General features: G+C 31.3%; 1 protein-coding gene across 1 annotated transcript in view; it reads left to right on the forward strand.

The window, feature by feature from the left end:
* The window catches only part of LOC107454030 (uncharacterized), a 79,854-nt gene that overhangs the window by 36,408 nt on the left and 26,808 nt on the right, over positions 1–16,638 (forward strand). The window contains exon 2 of the mRNA XM_016071077.3: positions 7,150–7,309. Within this exon, the coding sequence (XP_015926563.1) occupies positions 7,150–7,309 (160 nt within the window). The remainder of the gene's footprint in view (positions 1–7,149; positions 7,310–16,638) is intronic.

Raw genomic sequence — 16,638 nt, forward strand, 5'->3', positions numbered from 1 at the left:
TTCAGAGATCGAATCTAGGAATCTACTTTTCAACAGAGCGCACTAACCACTGTATCATTCGGTTATTCAGTGTTATTGTTAATTAAATTTACACCGAATGAAATATTAGGTAAATAAAGAAGGCTGGAAAACCTGCACTGAAATAAGATACTGTGGTAGCAGTTTCGTCCAAAAATCACGTAATTTTGTGACGTAATGATTGTCAAAAATATTCCTGAATTTTTTTTCCTTCTAAAATTGTATTATTTGAGTAATGTCATATTATTTTTTTTACATAAATTGTGTTTCATTGCGTCAAAAAATATCATTAAATTGTATTCACCGTCAATTTCAATGTCCATTTCATTTGAAAAATTTTAAAGATTGAAAAGCATTTATTATGTAATATAAATGGTGTAACTACAGCTCTTTTGAAATGGAAAATTCAATTCAATATTGAACACATAAGCACTTTAAACGATGAAATAATGCCCAACATAATCTAATTTTTAACACAACTATATATTTAACGTTTAACAGGCTTTGATTCATACAGCAATTTGTTTAACCAATCACTTAAGCGACGAAACTATTCATGTTATTACTTTTCCTTTAATACGTCAACCAAGAGCGTAGAATTTTCTCAAAGAGCATCGAATAATTTCTTAATTCATGCAATATTCCGTTCAGATCGTTTCAAGCAACTTTACCCACGTGGTTATAAATTTCGATATTCAATTCACGCTTCTTCAATCAATATTTATCCATGGAGAATTGAGGTTAGGCATTCAGTTTTATGTTGCCGACCTACATTAATCGATAATCCTGTCTTTATTACCTTAATCATATTAAATTAGGATCTGATAAAATAAAGTTTATCTAACACTTTTAAACAAGATTTTTTTATTTGAGAAAAAAAAAATTTTTAATTTTTATTTTTATATTTTGTTCACGTTAAAAATTGCATAACTCCCATTCTGTTTCGTTTTCTCTTCGTTCTTCTTCATATAATTTACACGTTTCGTTTCATTTTTTATTTTCTTATTTTTATAAATTAATACAGTACTTTTATCTCCTTTGAATTTAAAATTTTTTTCTCATGTTTTTAATAACTAATGAACAATAAAGGTTAATGCGACAAAAAAATAAAAAAATATTAAAAAAAATGCATGAAGACTTCTGCTAATGCAAATATACTAAATAACTTACAAATGACAATTACCAAAATAACCTCTAAACGACTATTAAAACATAAATTTTTTTTACTAGCTGTGAAAATGACTGAGAAAATAAGGTTATCTATGACTGTTATTGCTGCTTAAAAGAAACATTAACTGCAAAAATTTCCCAATTGTTGTTTTCTTGTTTATAATTAAATCTAAATGAATCTTGTGAATCTTGATCTAATTAAATCTAAATGAATCTAATGAATCTTGAGAAACAATCTTGTTTTTATTTAGGATTCTCCTTTACACTCACTATATTTTTTTATAATATGCTTCCATGCTATTTTAATTAATACTTTAAAAACTAATTATTTAAAAAATGTATTAAGTTTTAATGCGATAATTAGCAATAAAACTGAACACACTGTAAAAAATTCTGGATCAAGTTCCGGCATTTAGGGTGCTGGCACTTTTTACTGTAAAATCAATTTTTTAAAAATCTATTTCGATTTTTCAAAGTCCAGCAGTGGTCTGATCGTAAAGACACGGTTCCCAGAAGAACGCCGAAGTCCAGCATCTCTAGTTTCTGTCAGAGAGCGGGTGTGTGACCACTTTGATCAGCCTGTGTTATGACCGAAGGTGCGTGGTATCGGTCCTCGCTAAACTGTTTTACTGTTAAGTGTTCGACTCCGCGCGTAGGTCGTCGGGCTACCAAAGCAGGGCAGCCACCCCCCCCCCTGCAGAGGATCAAAATTGCATTGGCATGTCTTCGGATCATCCTCAGGGATGTTTCCCAAACTGTCGCCAAAAGCCTATTGTGCAGCTCTAGTGCGACGTTAATGAAGTACCTACCTATTTTTACTGCCACGTGTTACGAAATCGATCGTGAAGATAGACCGATTGACTGTAATTTTTACAGTAATAATTACCATAAAATCTCTGAATCACTCTAATTAAATAAATGTCACGGTATAATATTTTACGGTAAAAATGAATTCTACGGTAAATTGGATTTGACGGATGATGTTCTCAAAGTGCTGGTGCTTCATACCATAGTTTGATCCGCAATTTTTTTGCAGTGTACCTATGTGAAAATTGAAAATATATTTTATGTTTGAAAGTGTTTCTAAAAATTTTCCTTTTTCTTTTCAAAAGATAATATACATTAAAATTTTATTTATAAGAAAGCAAGCATTCTCATTTTATTCCGAAAAACTAAATTTCAAGGAGGAAAATAATCTCTTAAAAAGGATGCAGTGAAAATTGTTATACTTTAATTTAAGACTTCATACTTTCAGAGAAAATGATGTTAGTTAATGCAACTAAGCTATATAATACTAACAAGGAATAGTTCAGCCCTATCTAATCCTAACAGACAAGTTTTATATATCTTGTCATTACAAAATGATGGAAATATTATAACTTATCACAACCTTTCTAAACATCGTAGGATTATGATATGATTATAACTATGGTGTAAGTAAGATTATTGTGTAGATGGATTTTATTATTGATTACTTAGAATTCAAAATTATTTCGTATATATTAAACATGATTTACTTCATTTTAAATATTATAGTCAAACGACAGAAACTAAATGTATATATAAAAAAATCAATTTTCTTAAAAATTAATATTCTGAAATAAAAGTAGTGTGAATTAGCATTTTTTGTCATTTTGTTTAAATTTTTTGCATAACTCTAGAGAAATTGATTTGATTCTAAAATTATAGGATTCATTATACTGTTCTTTTTTTAACAAAATTATTTTCAAGACGATTAAATTACTTTTCATGAATAATGACTTGTAAAAAATATTATTATTATGAATAATGACTAAATTTGTTATGAATTATGTTATTACTATTATGAATAATGAATGGCTAGTTTCAGTCTATTATGATCGATCATGGGACAGAGATAACCTGGTTGTTAGTGAGTTGGGTCTATGGTCTAGAGCAGGGATGGGCAAACTACGGTCCGCGGGCCAACTGTGGCCCTCTGGAAGATTTTATCCGGTCCACGGATAGAATTTTTATTTGCCGATCAGTGGCAAATATAAACAATATACATCCATTTTCTTGTCGACTATGTTTAAAATTATTTCTGTTTTTCCTTTTTCAACCAAGTACTGATGAAGCTTTTGCTTTCTCTATTTTTGTTCTACAAAACATAAATTGAGGGAAATAGTTAGCTCAGACAGCTTCAATTGGTAAAATGTTGAAAGCAGAAGTTCTTTATAGAATAGCCGTAGATTGGCTCCAACTAGCGCTTGTCTCTCTCGAGGAGCTGACTTATGGAATCTAATATAGGTAAATTGCGCTTCACATTTGGCAGACTGCGCATTTTACGTTCTAAAGAGCGGACTATTTAACAATCATCTGAAGCAGTCGTTTTTAAATACTATTCCAAAGTTTTACAAATCATTACCAAGGGCCGGGATAGCCTGGTCAGTAGGGCGCTGGGCCCATGTCCAAGAGGTCATGGGTTCGATCCTTGCCGGCCGAAGACTCCCCGTGTAGTAAATGGTGACTGATGTACGTTAAATCTGTCGAGTCTCAAAGTCCTCCATGTTCCCACAACAAATCAATACCTCTGGGGGTACTGATCCAGGAGTTTCCTTGTCTTCTGGATTGGTTCAAAATTACAAGGCTACGGAGTTGAACATTAGTAGTCGTAAACTCATGAAATTGGGTCGGCTGTTCGGTTATAAAATAAAATAAAATCATTACCAAAAGCTAGTTTCCGAAACTTAATATTTTATGCCCAGAAAATCAGTGCATGTTTGCTTAATCTTATATATGTGAGCAAGAGTTTTCAACTATGAACCTTAGAAAAAATCATTTCAGAAGTAGACTAACAACAAAACATTTAGCCTTGTTCCTTAAAACAAGCACATTTCACTTCCAACCTTAATGTAAGGAACTTTTAAAAATGAAATCGCAATTTCCTTCATCTCACTAAATATTTAAATTAAAACTTGTATATCACCTTTTTTTCTTAAATTTTGAAGTTTTTACTTGGCCCACCAAACAATTTTTTTCTTGATTTTTGGCCCCTCGATCAAAAAAGTTTGCCCACCCCTGGTCTAGAGGTTGTGAGTTCGATCTCCACCAGCTGAAGACTCCCTGTATAGTAAATAGTGACTGATGCACGGTAAATCTGTCTGGTCACAAAGTCCTCAATGTTCTCATAACAAATCAAATCTCTGAGGATACTGATCTGGGGATAGATCGTTCTCTGGTTCAGGTCAAAATTAAGATATGTGGATGAATAAATGATTGCATGAATGAGCCCTCTCTATAAATGGGCTGTGACGTGTGTGCGGATGAAGTTGTATTCCTGGCTAATAGATAGCGCCGTTGAAAAAAAATGCACCCTATGCCTTAAAATTGCTTGGTTTCACCAAGTAGGCTTGCTGGTATATGGCAGTGGCATTAGAAACAACAACAACAACATGATCGATCGACAACATGATCGCTTGAGTTCATTCAAAAGGTTCATTTTTTTACTTTGAATATGTTTTCAAGTTCTCGCAGACGTAGAGCACTACTATAGAGTGGCTAGTTGTAGCAAATTTTCATTGGAATTTTTTTAAAACTTTTCTGTTTATTTAGAAATTATAATATTTGCGTTTTACAATGTCGAAACTGAAAGTTCAAATTTAGAAATTAGATTAAAAAATCTCTTTTTTTGAATGATAAATTAAAAATAAAGTCCATTTTAAAAGTATTTTTAGTCAGCAATTTGTTATCTGATTTCAAACTCCGATGAGAAATCATCCGCAAAATTATTATCTTTTAAATGCGCAAAAGATTATTATCTATTAAAATCTGAAATATTTTATATTTTGGTTTTATTATACAGAATTATGGTTATTTTTTGTTATTACCATAAAAAAATGGTAATTTTGCCAGAATGTTTTTCTCTGTGCAACAAATAGCACACGTGACTAAAGGGAAATTTCCCCATAGCACAGCAGAGTGTTCTATTGTTAGCCATTTTTTTCCTGCTGTTACAAATGTGTTGAAACAGGACTTATTTCTTTCTTTATTTTTAGGAGCAACATTAATCTGTTCGCTGTATGGTGTACTTCGGATACTTCTAAATTCATCAATAAAAGATACCTCTTCCTTAATGACATTCCATCACATAATCTATGTATCGACAATAAGCTTGCTAACACTCGCAACTTCCGTCACTGGTGGATCAGTGGCTGTGTAAGTATGACTTTTATGATTTCATTGCGTTTCGAATTAATTTTCGTTCCTAAATTTTAATTTTTATTGTGAATCGAAAATAAGATTATATTACTCTATGTGCAATGCCAATATTGGCAAATTGAGCCGCGATGTTTCAGGGGATAGAGCGTTCGCCTTCCAACAGGGTTCGAATCCCAGTCGATACGAATTCCGCATCCAGCTTGCACCGACCGCAGAGCTGACGTGAAATATCCTCAATGGTAGACGGATCATGGGTTAGCGTCCCCTTGCTGTCAGGTTAACCGTGGGAGGTTCTCGTGGTCTTCCTCTCCATGTAACGCAAATGCAGGTTAGCTCCATCAAAAAGTCATCCGCGAGGGCGAAATTTCTTCCAAAACTCGATCCAGGAGTTCCCTTGTCTTCTGGATAGGGCTCAAAATTATTAGGTTACGGAGTTGCATATCGGTAGTCGTAAACCCATAAAATTGGTTCAACGACGGTTATGAAATATGAAATTATGAAATATTGGCAAATTATGCTACAGGCGGAAAAATTTTTTAATGCGAGCGTAAGTTTAAGAGAATTTTTTTTATTAATATTGAATTTTATAAGGTGTGATAAAGTTTGACAAGCTTATCATGATACTTCAGAGCATGGTACAAAATGTTAAACAACTATACACATCATGCGTAACAACTATACATAATGTTTATAATTAATATTATAATAATTGTTTTTACTAATTGTTATATTATGATTTAAGGATCATCATAAGCTTAAAAAAATTTAAATTGCCAAGAACGTATTCTTTTATCGTCTGTTTATTTTACTTTTTGCAAGCAAATATCCTTTCGCTTAGTATTACTCTTTTTATTTTTAAATAAAAAAAATGGAGAAACTAGAAAAAAAGTGAACATTAACCTGACGTGTTGTGATTCGGTTAATTAAAGATTTTCTAATACTTTTTGGAAAATATACATCGATCTCGATAAAAAAGTTATGTTAAAGCACTAAAGTTGAATTTTATTAACAATTTTAAAATATCATTGGCGTCAAAAATATTTTTAAGAAAAAAAGGAGTTTTTTTTTACAATGTAACTATTACTGCAGTTACATATTGCTTTCCCAAAATCTCGAGGCAATGTTTAAAAGTAACATAAAATTTTTTTTTTTGGTAGTTAGTTAGTAATAGGTTGTCCACTTGCAGTAGTATTCTTTTATGTCTCGTTTGAAACTTTTCAAAACTTAGTTAGGCAGGTCTTACTTTTCTTTACAACCAGACACATCCATGAACTATAAAAGATTTCACCCCCTTTTCAGTTTGAATGCATGATCTGCTGAAAAAAGCGTGAGAAGCCAAAACAAATAATCAAAGCCGATGCAAATATTTTCAAAAAACTATGTAAAATTGATGAAATAAAATCGCGGAGAATCTCTATATATATTTCTCTTACACGGCGACAAAAAAAGTCTCATTACAACTCCCCGAATGACAACTCTAAAAAATTGACCAATGATTGCAGCTAATCATGTCACATGCTAAATCTAGCTGAGGTGGCTCAACATATAGCGCTTTTAAAAACGGAAACTGAAATAACCAGAGAGAGCATTNTTATGGTTATTTTTTGTTATTACCATAAAAAAATGGTAATTTTGCCAGAATGTTTTTCTCTGTGCAACAAATAGCACACGTGACTAAAGGGAAATTTCCCCATAGCACAGCAGAGTGTTCTATTGTTAGCCATTTTTTTCCTGCTGTTACAAATGTGTTGAAACAGGACTTATTTCTTTCTTTATTTTTAGGAGCAACATTAATTTGTTCGTTGTATGGTGTACTTCGAATACTTCTAAATTCATCAATAAAAGATACCTCTTCCTTAATGACATTCCATCACATAATCTATGTATCGACAATAAGCTTGCTAACACTCGCAACTTCCGTCACTGGTGGATCAGTGGCTGTGTAAGTATGACTTTTATGATTCAGTGCGGATCGAATTAATTTTCGTTCCTAAATTGTAATTTTTCGTATGAATCGAAAATAAGATTATATCATTATATGTGCAATAATACCAATATTGGCAAATTATGTTGCAGGTAGAAACAATTTTTAATGCAAGCGTAAGTTTTAAGAGAATTTTTTAAATTAATATTGGATTTTAAAAGGTGTGATAAAGTTTGGTATGTATATCATGATACTTCAAAGCATGGTATAAAGTGCGTAACAACTATACATAATGTTTATAAACATTAGTAATTAATATTTTTATTTTTTATTTTTATTTCCTATGAGCTACACAATCAGCCTTCCCGATGAGTAGACCTAGCGCATTCTCCAGAAGTTGTATCCACTCTTTCAGGACCACCACAATGGGTGAGATACCGTTGGCCATGTTAATTTAGACGTCTAGTTTCTGCCACACTAGATGGCAGCACCGAGACTCTATTTGGATGCTAAAGTGCGCTGGGAATTTAATTTTGTCGGAAATGTGAAGAGCCAATAAGGCACTCCAGGGATCTTTTACATGCCGCATAATCATACGTCATGGCCGCTGAGGATTTTCTGCATCCCGAAAATCCGGTGTCTGGGCCGGGGATCGAACCCGCAGACTTGGGCTCAGAAGCCACTAGTAATTAATATTGTAATGATTGTTTTTTCTAATTGTTATATTATGATTTTAGGATTTAATTTTAGTTAAAAATCATAAGCTTAAAAAAATTTAAATTGCCAAAGCTCCAAGTTTCAAAAGCGTATTCTTTCATTATCTGTTTATTTTAGTTTTTGCAAGCCAATATCCTTTCGCTTAGCATTACTCTTTTATTTTTAAATAAAAAAAAATTGAGGAACTAGAAAAAAAGTGAACATTAACCTGACATGTTGTGATTCGGTTAATGAAAGATTTTCTAATACTTTTTAGAAAAATATACATCGATCTTGATAAAAAAGTTATGTTAAAGCACTAAAGTAGAATTTTATTAACAATTTTAAAATATAATTAGCGTCGAAAATATATTGAAGAAAAGAAAAAGATTTTTTTTTACATTATAACTATTGCTACATTTACATATTGCTTTCCTAAAATCTCGAGGCAATGTTTAAAATTAAACACGATTTTTTTTAGTCAGTAATGTACAGCCTTAAAATATGCAGAAGAGTACTGTAATATAGCAATTGAAAATTATAAAAGCATAAAAAGACTTTAAGATTTTTTTAAAAGTGTTTAAGGTTAAAAAAAATGAAAAAATAAAAATTATTAATGTTATTCAATTTTGATTAACTGAAACACCATGTAGATACAGAAAAAAATTATAAAAATTATAAAATTATTGTTTGGATATATTACTTTGGTTTTTATGCAGATCAGTAGTGAATTTAAAAATAAAAAATATCTTAAGATAACAAAAGAAATTTGATGATAAGCAAAATCAGAGTAAAAATGTAACATGCTGCCTTACAAAAATGAGAGAAGGTATTTAGAATTATATAACACAAAAGTAAAGGAAAGATTAAGAACCAAAAATTAAGCAGCTTTTTAAAACACAAGGAAACAAAACGTGAATGACAAATTAAGTTGATGTGCATTAGTCAAAATATAAACAACTGTTCATGTTAGTTTTTATAAATTTTAGCAGATTTTTGATTTTAGTTTCTAACATAAGAGTTTTTACGTTTTTCTCCAATGGATGTTATGCTCTGGGGATGGTTTTCTTGTGCTCCAGGAACTTGTAAGTGGACAGTCTGTTAGGTAATGATCTGGAGAGCCTATTTTTTTTCTTCACAGGCGCAGTTTTCTTCTTCAATTTTGTTAAAACGTTTAAGGTACTTAGGGAAAGGTCCATGACCGGTATGAAAAAATATTTCCTCTTTTGAAAGATTTAAGTCTTTTACTTTCTGGAATTCCTGTATATATTTCAAGCAACAACCTGCAAGTATTCTTTTAGTCCATTTTCGATGCCATCTTTCTAATGTAATTCTTTTGAAGTCATTTTTTATTCTTGTTGCTGGAAAAAAGGATAAAAACGTGTGGTAACTTCTGCTGTGGATTCCTTGGGTAATTTATCTCCGAACTCGTTACCAACGATACGGTTTGTGTGCTTTGATTCAGTTTGAATTGATATTGCCATTCGTTTGAAGTTCTATTTGAATTTCTCTGACGATTGGATTCGGCGATTGGAAGTTATAACGTTTGATAGCATTGAAGGGCAGATTTGCTGTCAGACCAAATATTTACAGCTTTTGATTAAAGGGGTGAATTGACATACGTTAATGCTTCGGAAATGGCTAACAATTCGGCTTCGGAAGATGGAATTTCCAATTCCTCATGTTCATTTTATTTTAATTATGTCATTGCGAAAAACATATTCTGCTTTATTGTCTTGTTCTGACCCATTCTATGAATAAATTATCTCCGGGGAGGGATGGATTGCTTTGTTTCGTTGTTCTTTCCATCTTTATTCTGTTTGAAAAATGAATGGATGGATGTCGTTGAAAACCTTTTACACGTTTACTTGTGTCCTTTGAATACAAATTTTTACCATTCAAAAAAATATCTTGATTCATTTTCAGGAGAATGTTGAATTTTTTAGCGGCTTGTAAAGTGAGGTGCAAGAGAGGGATATTGAAAATAATATTTAAGACCATTGTAGGAGTCGTATGATAAGCGCCAGTAGTTAATAATAGAATTTTCCTTTGGAGGGATGTTAGTGTCCTTACTGGTTTAGGTGATGTTTCACTTCCCCTGACTATATTTCCGTGTGAGATTACTGTCATTGCTACGGTGTTACATAATAGAGTGCTTTCGTCTGGGGTTATGCCTCAGTTTGTGCTGAAAATTCGACAGAACATTCCTATGATATTGATTGTTTTCGTTTAAATGTAGTCTAAGTAAGCATTTCAGGATAGTTTTTTTTGTGGATCATTATGCTTAAATACTTAAAAGCGTTCTTTCTTAGAATTACGCTATTTAATTTAATAGTTGGGCTTCTTCTTAAGTTTTTGATTACTGTATAAGAAGTGTTTTAGGTTGGGAGCTGTAAATTGCGCTTCTTAAACCAATCATGTACTAGTACTAATGCTATAGAATTATTTGCCTTCATTTCAGTCTCCTTTCGAGATTTCTCAGTTTGCAAAATTATTAGATCGTCTGCCAACGCTTGGATATGTTCGAGTTGTGATTCTTGTGTTTCAAGCAAAACATTTAGTTCCAGATCCCATTGTGTTGGACCGCTGCAAGGACTTAGAGAGCAGCCCTTGAAAATCCTTTTGATTACAGGTCCATTTTGAGTATATATAATAGCGCATTTGTTTGCGTTAATGTTCTGAAGCATCTTACAGAGATTGTAAGGGAGTTTTGGTATTTGAAAAAGCTTGATGGACGATACGTATTCAATATTGTCCAAAAGCGCCTTCAATACCAATGAATATCGCGACGACATATTTTTCTGTTTAGCCTTAAATGTTTAATCGTTTTCCGTTAATGTAAAAATGGTTTTATCGACAAACTTTTCCCTTATAAAACCAAATTGGTTTGGGTTAAGAGAGTTATCGGATTCAAGATAAAAACTTAGTTTATTAGCGCAAATTTTTTCTAGAAGTTAAAAAAAAAATACTAAGAAGAGATGTTGTTGTTGTTCTTTATGCTCTAATTATCTGAGGAAGTCAGACAAGATCCAATAGGTTGTTGACCCTCAAAAATTCGATGACAAGAAGTGGAGTAGCATATAAGTCCTCCTTGGAAAGGCCCAAGCAGTCAAGGATATGTTCGGCTGAGGCCTGCTGGGCTTCGCAAGAAGCTATGTGATGTGCGTAAGTGAATAGATGTCGTTGGTAGGTTTATTTGGTTTTTGAAATAACATCACTTGAACTCGCTTTAAATTGGTCCGGAAAAAATTAATTTTTGACACTTATTATAGAATTTTAGTAAAAAATATCTTGCTTCTTCGACAATTTGTTTCGGGATGATATTGTCTATGCCGTTGACTCCTGGAGCTTGACTATTTATAAAATTTCTTCCATTATGAATAGTGGATCTATTGAATTACGGTAATTACTATAGTTAGGAAGGTCTACATGAAATGTTCATGAAATATTCTTCAGGACCAGCCTAAGATATCCTATATGAAACGGGCCTTTCTGATTCCAGCGGCCCAAGATCAAACGACGCAATCTCAATACGGTACTCTTGTCACTGCCTGTTCGTATGTATAAACTCGGAGCGCGCGATCCTGGGGAAGTGCTTCTTTTTCCTACCTCCGGTCTTGAAAGGGTTAATGCTAAAAATGGTGAGGCGAGTTGTAGCAAAAATTTCTAAATCACGATTAGTAAGTGAATTAACTATTTTAGAATAATACTTATGCAACACTTTTATTTGAATTGTGATCTTACATATTTTTATTATTAAGATGTAACATGCTAAACTTATCAAGTGCTACAATGGAAAGATAATATAATTACCCGTTTCTTTTTTCCTTTTTAAACTAAAACATAAAGTATTCTGAACTAAGGAAAAAAATCAAACACGTTTTGGTCATAAAAGTTGATAGTTCACATTTTCAGCTTTTAAAAAAATGTACACATATTTGCTTTGAAAGTCGTAAAGAACGTAGCAAATTTTTATGGTATTCTCTTTAATTTATTTAAGCCAGATCACATGTTTTGAAAAATGGAAGTTCTATTTTATTGGCAGGATAAAAATATTTTTAAGGGGCAAATGTAAACTCAATTTTCTATTGCGGTAGATTGATTGTGATTGGTCCTTTCTGTTTTCTCCTTTTCCCCCTACAGGTCTTACTTTTCTTTCAAAATTTTGAATTTAAATCACATCTAAACTAAAATGATGAACCATAAATCTTTTTTGCTCCATAAACCATTTTATCTCAATTTATTCGAGTCGACTACTATAACAATTGAATTTCGATTTTTGTTCTTTATTTCTTTATTTTCTTATCTTTATCGTTCTTTTATTATAGTAAAAAAGTATTTCTTTCAAATCGTAACTCATTTAAGAATGTCATATGAAGATTAATTTCCGAAATTCAATTTTAAGGTTTTATCTTTTATTTGTACAGCTGATTGATATTTTACGCAGCATATACTTTTGTTGTGTCGCAGCATTCCATAGCTAGTTGTGTAACATGTTATTTCTAAAAGCATATTATAAAATTACAGTCGAAACTTGAACTGTAAGAAAACTGCAAAAATTTACCGTTTTTTTACAGTCTTTGTTTGTTAGTTGACGGTTTAAAGCAGTATTTTACAAAACAGTCTTTTACTACTTTTTTACCTAACCATTAACGGATTAAAACTGTCTATTTAAGTTCTAGTTTTTGCCACACAATTCCACTTATAGTACAATAACTGTACCGTTTTCAAATCATTTTACGGTTATTTTCTATACTTTTACTTTTCAAAAATTATTTCATGGTTTTGAACATCGTATAAATAAAATTGGGTCTTAACTTCATTGCCGAATTTAATTCCCTACCTGATTATTATCTGTCTTAAGATTATAACAGATTACTCTTTAGATAATAACTTAATTCGCCACACATTTTTATAAGGGTGAGCCAATATAGCTTTAAACGTTTTTGCACTTAAATGTTATTTCAATAAGTAAGGCTTTTAGGATTTAGACTGCTGAAGATTTTTCTGCATAATCAAAACCTGGTGCTGTCGTGATTCAGGAGACAAAATACTCACCTCCAAATCAAGTAATTCTGGGTTGAATCTCGGCGATGACTGATCATGCGAATTCTGCTCCGCGCTCGCAGCGACCACAATACTGACAACGTTACTTTATAAAGTTCTTTTTTTAAAATCAAAATTAAAAAGTTTGGTTGCTAAAATTTTTTTCCCTTTTTTTTCTCCAATGCCCACCTGTGTTAACATCCGTCAATTTACAGGGCGATTTTGTTGACCTCTTTTTCAGGGGCACCATTTCAGGTGGGGCAACGTCGCTCCCACAGTGAGGACAGAGAGAACAGAGAAGGAAAGAACTTCCATGCCTTGCCTGGGATTCGAACCCAGAACCTTTCTGATGCAAGGACAGTTCCCTGTCCCCTACACAGTTCGGTCGGTTTTGTTTGCTAAAATAACAGCACTTATCTGCTTTTTTTTATCACTCTTCATCACTTTTGAGCCTCTGCAATTTGCTCAAAATTGAGTATATGCTGTTTCAATTTTAAATACACGAAGTTTTCAAATTTAACTGTTTGCTTCGGAGCTATTTTAAAACATTTTTTCCCTCAATTTTGAGAAACCTTTTTTTTTACAATGTAAAAGGGGAGCTTCGAGCCAGCCTCTCTGTTCAACAGTAAGTTTAGCAATAATAAATAGCATTTACTTTATAATATCGGATTCGACTGTATAAAAATATGGTTTACTGAATAAAATAGTTCTCTATGTAAAATAGTTCACTATATAAAAAAGTTTCTATAAAGTTTTATTTAACAAGAAATTCTGACTCTATTGTGTAAAAGAAAAAACATAATGAATAAATAGATTGAATCCTATATTAAATCCTTTATGAAAGAATTGAATGAACTCGTCTTTTAGGTGGATATTTTATTCATGTAATTCACGTTATCATGCAATATTTATAACAGTATTATATTTTATTGTCCTGACTCCTAAAAACAAGCTTTTTACTTCTATATATTGGTTTCACGTTAATTTGTTTCCACAAAAATTAGCTAGAGAATCGAGAACTTTTTTTAATTTCTTCGTAAAACATATTAAATTGTACAATATAAAATTTCCAATTCCAAATACATTTCGTTTCCTGGAGAAGAAATTCAGCCAATAGAAACATCAGTATTAGAGTTAAAGTTTATAGAACATATCTTTCCATTTTGATTCTAATATATTTAATGGAATGGAATTCCGTGAATTCCATTCGATTTAGCGGAATTTCGTGTTCTGATAGATACAAATGGAAAAGAGTTGGACATATGAAAGAGGATTGAAGAAATAATTCCTCTGATATGACGAGCCAGTCATATATGTGAATTCTACAAATAGAAAAAGACAATGATAAAGGAATTGTTAGTTTTTTATTTTATATAAATCAAAAAAAGTACTAAAAAATTGTTAGCTTCGCAAAACAAGTGATGCATATTTGTTGTAATGAATTAGGACATTTCATTAAAAAAAATTAATTTTCCACTAGAATCGAGACCTTTTTTTATTTCTACATAAATATATTAAATTGTACAATATAAAATTTCAAATTCCAAATACATTTTGTTTCCTGGAGAAGAAATTCAACCAATAGAAACATCAGTATAGAGTTAAAGTTTATACAACACAGATCTCTCCATTTAGATTCTAATAAATTTAATGGAATGGAATTCCGTGAATTCCATTCTGATTTAGCGGAATTCCGTGTTCTGATAGATAAAAAGAGAAAAGAGTTGGCCATATGAAAGAGGATAGAAGAAATAATTCCTGATATGATAAGGCAGTCAAATATGTAAATTCTACAAATAGAAATAGAAAAAAGACAAAGATAAAGGAATTGTTAACTTATTATTTTATATAAATCAAAAAAAGTACTAAGAAAGTGTTAGCTTCGCAAAGCAATTGACGCATATTTGCTGTAATGATTAAGGACATTTCATTAAGAAAAAAATTAATTTTTCACTACCAGCTTATGGTTAATATACATTTTCTTCTCTGCCATCACTTCGGTTTAGATAAATTTCAGCTACAAGCATGTAGTACCTACTAAATGGAAATTTTTTAAGGTAATCTCAAATATACTGTATCTGATAGAATAATGCTTATAATCAAACACTGCCACTTTTATTTGCTTGTTATTCAGAAAAAAATAGTGCTTTCGGATATATAGGGAAAAAAGTTGATTTAATACAAATTTTTAATACATTATTAATTAATGATCATTTTAAAAAACTAAATTGTATTTTAATTTTTAAGTACATTGGTGCCAGATATATAAAATTATTGTTTTTAAAATGCGTAATATTTTAATTTAAGTTCATCATCAGGAAGCCTGACATTTCAAATTGATTTATGCCTATAGTCAGATAAAATTTTTTATTCTTTCTTAAAAAAAGTATATTACTAATTTTATCTGAAATTCTTATTGAAATACATGGATGAAAAACAGCAAATGAACAATAATTTGTTGCAACTGTATGAAATTAAAGCACTCCTGAAACAGACAGTTATTGGGCAAGGGCGTCATGCAGGTTAAATCTCCACCATTTCAAGACCAACGGCATGACGGTGACAATGTTGTCAACATTGCGCACAAGCTGCTTCCTACACTAGCTAATAATAACCGATCTGAAACTAGTTGGGCTTCAAGCTGTCACCGCAAATGGAGCTCTGTCCTTCATAATGAAAGCTCAGTGCCTTAATTAGCGCGCATTTTAATTTTTTCGAAAGAAAAATAATGAAACATTTAAAAAAAATAAGGGAGCAAAATCATAAAGAACTAATAATAGCAGTAAAATGATAGCAAAAAATTAAATCTAATTGAATTTAGGAAAAAACTTTTAATCGAATTTAATGAATATATAAATCAGAAGATTTACCAAACCATATTTATAATGAATATAACACCAAAATGCAAAATAAATTTATTAAACATGTCATGTTTCTAAAGAATAAAATTCCCATTCTAATCAAATTCATGCAATGGAGCGATATTTAACTTTCGAGTTCTAAATCTATTGATATTTAAGATGGTTTATTTTATATATCACACACATTAAAGTAGATTCAGTACTCCACATTATACATAAGATATTTGATCTTAATTGTCCATACTTTTTACAACCTCGCTGGAAAAACATTTTCTTCCGAGCGTTTGAACAGCACTGTCTTCCCAAATTACTTTTTAGCGTGTTTTCATTTTTTCCACCTATTTACCAAATTTTCTAATTTCAGCAGCAAAAGAAAATAAATCCGAAAGATATTTCTTTAGCGTACTTTTTTCACGAATAAATCAATATAACAAAATAACTTTCTCAACGCGTACACTACAGCCTTTTACACGCTATACTACCATAAGCAAGTTAATAAATGCAATTTAATACTTTCAGAAACATCATTTTTGATCATACACCTTAAGAAAATTACGGATTAGAATTGGGATACGGATTAGAATAATATAAGCCTGAAGCAAACTACCGTAAAATAGTTTTCGATGAAAAAAAAATGAATAATAAAATTTTTTTAAGATTTTCATTTGGCGAAGGCAATCGAAAATCGGCGAATGAATACTTTTGATATTTGGAATAATTTGTTGCAACTGTATGAAATTAAAG

The sequence above is a fragment of the Parasteatoda tepidariorum genome, chromosome 4 (assembly GCF_043381705.1).
Source record: "Parasteatoda tepidariorum isolate YZ-2023 chromosome 4, CAS_Ptep_4.0, whole genome shotgun sequence".
Taxonomy (NCBI): domain Eukaryota; kingdom Metazoa; phylum Arthropoda; class Arachnida; order Araneae; family Theridiidae; genus Parasteatoda; species Parasteatoda tepidariorum.